Source organism: Lachnellula hyalina (genome assembly GCF_007821495.1).
Source record: "Lachnellula hyalina strain CBS 185.66 chromosome Unknown contig00142, whole genome shotgun sequence".
NCBI classification, from domain to species: Eukaryota; Fungi; Ascomycota; class Leotiomycetes; order Helotiales; family Lachnaceae; genus Lachnellula; species Lachnellula hyalina.
This window is the reverse complement of record NW_022157256.1, coordinates 75,553-81,151: the sequence shown is the minus strand read 5'-3', so window position 1 is coordinate 81,151 and position 5,599 is coordinate 75,553. Positions and strand designations below refer to the sequence as shown.

Here is a 5,599-nt window from a genome sequence, read left to right as displayed (position 1 = left end):
CAAGCAAGAGGAACAAAGAAAAAGAAGCGCATAACCCCCAAACGACCCCAGCGCCTGAAATAACACAACACACACACACACACACACACACACACACGCACGCACCAAACCATACATACACCCCTCTTTTCGAACCCAAATCCAAGTCCAAGACCAACCAAGCCCCACAAAAATTTCCAAGGCTCCAAATCATTTCATAATGGGACTCTTTAAAAAGTCCAACTCTCAACCAGCACCCAAATCCAAACCCGGGCAATCATCTACGTCTATATCCGCACCAAACCACGCAAATGCATCAAATTCAAATCTCTCTACAACATCGACCCTCATCCCCAGCTCTTCTCGGCCTGCGCCCGCACCGGCACCTACTAGAAGAATGACATCCTACGAAGCCTTCCTCTCAGATGCCCAACAAACCGAGTGGAAGCGACAAGAGAAGTTAGACAGGGAAGAACGGACAGCGCGAGCTTGGGTAGCTGCGCGACAGCGGCGGGAGAATGGGAGGCAGGGCGATCCGTGGAGGGGCGGTTTTGGACCGCCTCCTGCGGGTGGGGGAAGTGATGTGGGTCGGTGGCTGGATCATAATGGGTTGGTGAAGAGATGAGGGATGGGTGGTTAACCTAAGAGGACTTTTTTTAATGTTAGCTTTCGTTTTCTCTTTTGGACATGAGTAGATCTATAATGGGCAAGAAGTTAAGGCATAAATGATAGAATGGAATGCGAACTTACTCTCCCACTCCCAATCCTTCATAACACCAACCCAGTGCATACGTCCTCTAACCGTAAGCTCTGGATCCATCTCCTCAGTTGCCGGCTCCATCCTCTTTTTCCCTCCTCCTATGCTGCCTAAAGTGTTCCTACGTTTCTGGCGGTCCCCTGAGCTTCCGGTTGAGTTTGCGTTCAACATATCTGAAAAGCTGAACATATCATCCAACGCAAGCTCTTCCTCAAACTTCCTCTTACTACTTTCACTATGCACCATTCTCACACCACCCCTCCTAGAATTCTCCTTCTCGGCCTTTTCAGCAGCATCGTTGTCTCGTCGAGACCACACCTCTTGCATGACCTCAAAACACCGATCGATATTCCCAATCCACATCCTGGACACCATACTACCCCACCTCTCCTCGACCCATTGTCTATCCTCGCTATCCCATGCTTCGCACCCAGCGGCAAGCAGCGGATATATCTGCACAATCACTAGTCTACTACTCAGCGGAACTGTGGCTAGATATACCAGGACTTTCTTGGCGAGTTGCGCAGATGTGAAAGAAGGGATCTCAGGGACTGCTTGATGAAGATACAACAGCGTAGCGTACCGATACGCCTCGGCAGTTTGTAAGGCATGTTGGATCTCACTCGTTGGATCTTCCGGTCGTTCGAAAGCCGAGCCAGGGGGAGGAGACCATTGTTCGATGGCTTCTTTCAACTCGATAGCTTGGCTAATTAATTGTATCGAATTTGTCTCAACTTTTCGCACCTTCCGGCACAAATTTGCTGCGCGGCCGATGAGCGGGAATAGAGTAGCTGCACAGCCCATCAAGGGATCGATCTCGGTATTAGGAGTAAAGGTGTTAAGCGCGGGGAGGATGTGGTCAAAATCGCTGTACTCGTCGTCATCTACGGATGTCAGACGTGCTATTACGTCCATGTATACCCACGTGTTACACAGGAATCTCAGACGCGCAAATTCATCGCCTGAGACGTTGCGTTTCTTGTGGGCAGTTAAAGCTTGATTGACCAAGATTTTGGCCCCTCGTAAGTGCTCGATGCCCGTACTGATGTGTTGGTCCCAGGACTCGGAGAAAGCGAGGACCAGGGTTGTGGCCAGCGCGGTGTCAGTACGCATCTTCTCGATGCCCGTTGCGAGGGATCGAATGCTGCGTCTCATATGTTCCATCCCGTCGACGCGAAGAGCGGGGCGTTCTTTTGAGGTGTGGAAGGCGGTCATGGATGCTATTGCATGGTATAATGCTGGAGAATCGCGAGCAAGAGGCCAGATTAATGTTCGCCAGGGGTTCTCAGTAGGGCCGTCTTTCACGGAAAGGATTCCACACGTCTGCTTGTCGAATCGAAGCATCAGCATTTCTGGACTCCCAGCTTGGACCTCTGGTTGTCGATATATCTTGTTGAACGGATCGTCTCTCGTCATGGTGGGAGACGCAGTCGAAGACCGTGAATGCTGACCCCTCAGGGACATCCACATATCCGCATCTGACATTTGTGGTCGTATAATCTCCTCTACATCCTCATCCAATATAGAATCATTCGGCATATCCATCTGCGGTAGAAAATGGTGATCCATCATAGGCGACATAGTCATACTGGTTGCTATACTCATAGGAGGCATACTAACACTCCCCGGCCTCGCATTCAGCTCCGAGCCTGGGATAAGCAGGTCTATTAGTCTCGGAGACTGTCCTGAGAAACTGGGCCTTGAACTCGTATTCGACGGACCCCCATTTGCATCTTCAAACAAGCTACTCAAGCTCTTGGTAACCGTATCCGCCTCAAATCTCGGTCTAGGTAATTCTCGCAGGTATGGAGGAGTACTCATATCGAACATGGGTGAGTGGTCAAACTGTATATCCGATAGGGGTGGGAAAGATGAAGGACTCGGCGCTGCGGCGTGGAAAAAGGAATCTTGCATGGAGATATCTGCTTCCGCCTCGGGCTCGTCGCCAGCTGGTGAAGATGTATCGGATGGAGGGCTCGTAACTGTAGCTGCAGCTGTACCTGGAGGATCGGGTGGTTTCTCTGATACCATAGAATCTGTAGAGAATTAGCATCTGCCATGATATATGCTTGTTGCTCACTCTACCTCTTTTTGATTTGGCTGGCGGCACCACCTTGTTTGCAAAAGTTGTCTCTTCGAATGGCCTCCATTTGAAGTCCTTTTTGTATCCGCCGCATGGAACACCCCTCTTGTGACACTGCTGACATGTCGGTTTCGTTTCGTCGCATTTTAATCGTTTTGCTTTGCACGTTATACATCCTGTACGTATAGTAAGTACCCCGCATCAGCCGCCTGCCTGCTGTCTTATCATTGCTAAGATAAGCCACTCAGGAGCATTGCAGACATACCATTGCGACTCTTGGACTGTTTAGGCTTCACTGCACCCGTCTTCTTCTTGATTGCAGCAGCGGCTTTGGTTGAAGTGGGAGCTGTAGGTTTGCGCTTTGGCGGTGGTGGTTCCGGGGCGGGTTTGGCGTCGGGTGATGCAGCAAGAAAGGCAGTGGGCGATGGAATTGTTATTGCTTCCATCTTGAGAGTTTCTTGTAGTGAAACATCGACACCGTCTGCGGAGTGAAGCTATTAGTGGATGTGATGTCTCGAGATGGTGATGATGATGTGTGAAGGAGGGATTATTATTGAGTAAAGGGGAATAGAATATTTCGGTCTGTGGTATTATCGCACTCCTCCCACATGAAAGAGGAGGCTTTGCAAGGCTCAGGAGATGATTGGCGGCCGGTGCGCATGTGGATGTAGATTGGCAGTGGGCAGAGACAGCTGGTTGGAGGAAAAGCATTAGTGGAGGACACCCTAGAATCTTCCCCCACTTGACTAACTTGGCCCTTGTTCATTGTCTTATCGCTGTGTCTTTAGGGCCTCTAGCCCGCAGACATCCCTCCAAATCGGGCTCATCTCATGGTTTCTGGCCTTTCTTAACATTCGCATGTCTTCTCGCGACTATCATCAGCCTCATTTCTCTCTCACAAAGCCGAATGCATCCCCTCTTCGGGTTCTCCACACGTCGCAACGCATTGCCAGGTTATGACTAAAGACGTAGATTCAGTGTGAAGGCCATCCTAGTCCAGACATGCTGAGCCTTCCAGTGATTCGCGGGCTGTTAGGGCGGGGAGATAACAGATGCGTTCGGTGGATGAGCTACTGTACGGGCCGGAAAGAAATCGGAATTCAGCAAAAGCACTCACTACTCTGCTTGTGCAGGAAACCATGACCATGGACGATGTCTGGTACAGTACTACACGGCCGACAGTTCGGGTGTCATGGTGAAGTGTGAAGTGCGAAGGGGAGGAAAGCAGAAGTGTTGGAGCGCTTCTGGGAGATCATATGACGATGGGACTTGCCATCTGACAATCGGACAATCCGATAACTGAGCATAATGAGCAGCCACAACTATTCAGAGCTAGATTTGCGGACAAGAGAGAGTGTGATCAAATGAGGCTGCATTGGATACAGATTGCGACAGATATGCGTATTAATATATGAGAGAAGAGCTTTGTAACATGTTTATCGCATTGTCTTCTCAAAGCTGTGCTGCTGACTAGATGAGCCGCGTGCGGCACTCCCGGTCTTATCGAGGCGAGTCACGTGCCAGTATACTTATCCTCTCCAGGAAGGCTTGCTTTAAGCGTCCTCCTTGGCAGGTCAAACCCAAGGCAACTCAGATGATCTATACTTGGATTTTTGGAAGATCCTTTCTTTGTTCCTCGACGTCTAATAATAATGAAACCCGAAACATCGCGGATACATAAAGTAGTACGACGTACGGAGTAACACTGCTTTTGCCGCATGTCGGCGATGTCTGTCATGCCATGCATTATCAAGCCTTGATCTACGGCCGGTAATCGTCTCGTCGTGGCTGTAACTCACATCTTTTGCTTCAGTTTGACACTATTGGTATATCATGTCCATCTTACCGGTTTTATAATTTGCCATGACACTATCTGTCCATCTCTACCGTATCTGATATGGACTTTTCCAGCCATTTCGATAGTCTCTAGCAAACCCTGTTGATGAGCGATGGGAAATCTCGCCAGGCCTGGGCATCGACGATAAAGCTTTCCAAAGAGTACTTCCTTCCCATTGGCTGTAGTGTCCGCCACATCTCGTGCACCGCCACAAAAGCTCGGCTGAAGCGGGGATTACTAAAATGGCTGGCGATCAAACACGAAGCGACGCTCTTTGACTGGGCAAATTGCGTACTCGCAGAGCTTCCCCCTGCCCTGTCTCTATGTGCGTGCAAGGGTACAACGCAACGCTCACACCAATTGCCGCTCGCGTGTCCTTGGTTGTCACTGCAACCAAGGAAGTGACAACCTCTAGAATGATCCAAAACGGCTGCGCTGTGTAGAAGCACTTCAGCTGCACTGCCGACTTAATAATTGGCCACCTTCGTTTTCACCTGAGCTCCCTTTGTTCTCGTTGCCTGCTTGCTTCTCTTCTCTCCTCTTCTTTCTATTCAATCAACCTAGCCCTGCCAAACCATTGTTATCGTCAGCCGCGTGCTGCACTGACTGTGCCAGTTGGAGCGGGTCAATTCAAGGATCAGGATCAGGTTCCCCGTCAGAATCAGGTGTTGATGGCCTGGCCTGCCTATCTACCGGTCGGTACAATATCTGCAAAGGGCCTTTCTGAAACGCAGCACAACGCTTTGAAAGCAAGGCAGCTTGCTTCTGTTCAAATTAACTTGAACTTCCAATTCCCTCATACATGCTTCCCGACAACCCCCAGAACCTTGCAGTAACACGCTCCATCGCTCCATCCAATCTGCATCGTGGCCTTGGACTACGACCTTGATCTTTAGCCCAGTACTTTGTCACATCGGATATCGACCTCGCCTCGTCTTAGCAT

At 50.0% G+C, this 5,599-nt stretch overlaps 1 protein-coding gene across 1 annotated transcript; it reads right to left on the bottom strand.

Annotated features, from left to right (window-relative positions):
* Positions 1-225: 225 nt before the first annotated feature.
* BEA4_0 (Beauvericin cluster-specific repressor) lies at positions 226-3,265 on the bottom strand (the record flags this gene model as incomplete). The annotated part of the gene is made up of 4 exons (XM_031151751.1): positions 226-365; positions 730-2,772; positions 2,822-2,995; positions 3,085-3,265. 4 exons carry the CDS (start codon positions 3,263-3,265, stop codon positions 226-228), a joined length of 2,538 nt encoding a protein of 845 aa, XP_031002957.1.
* Positions 3,266-5,599: the final 2,334 nt, after the last annotated feature.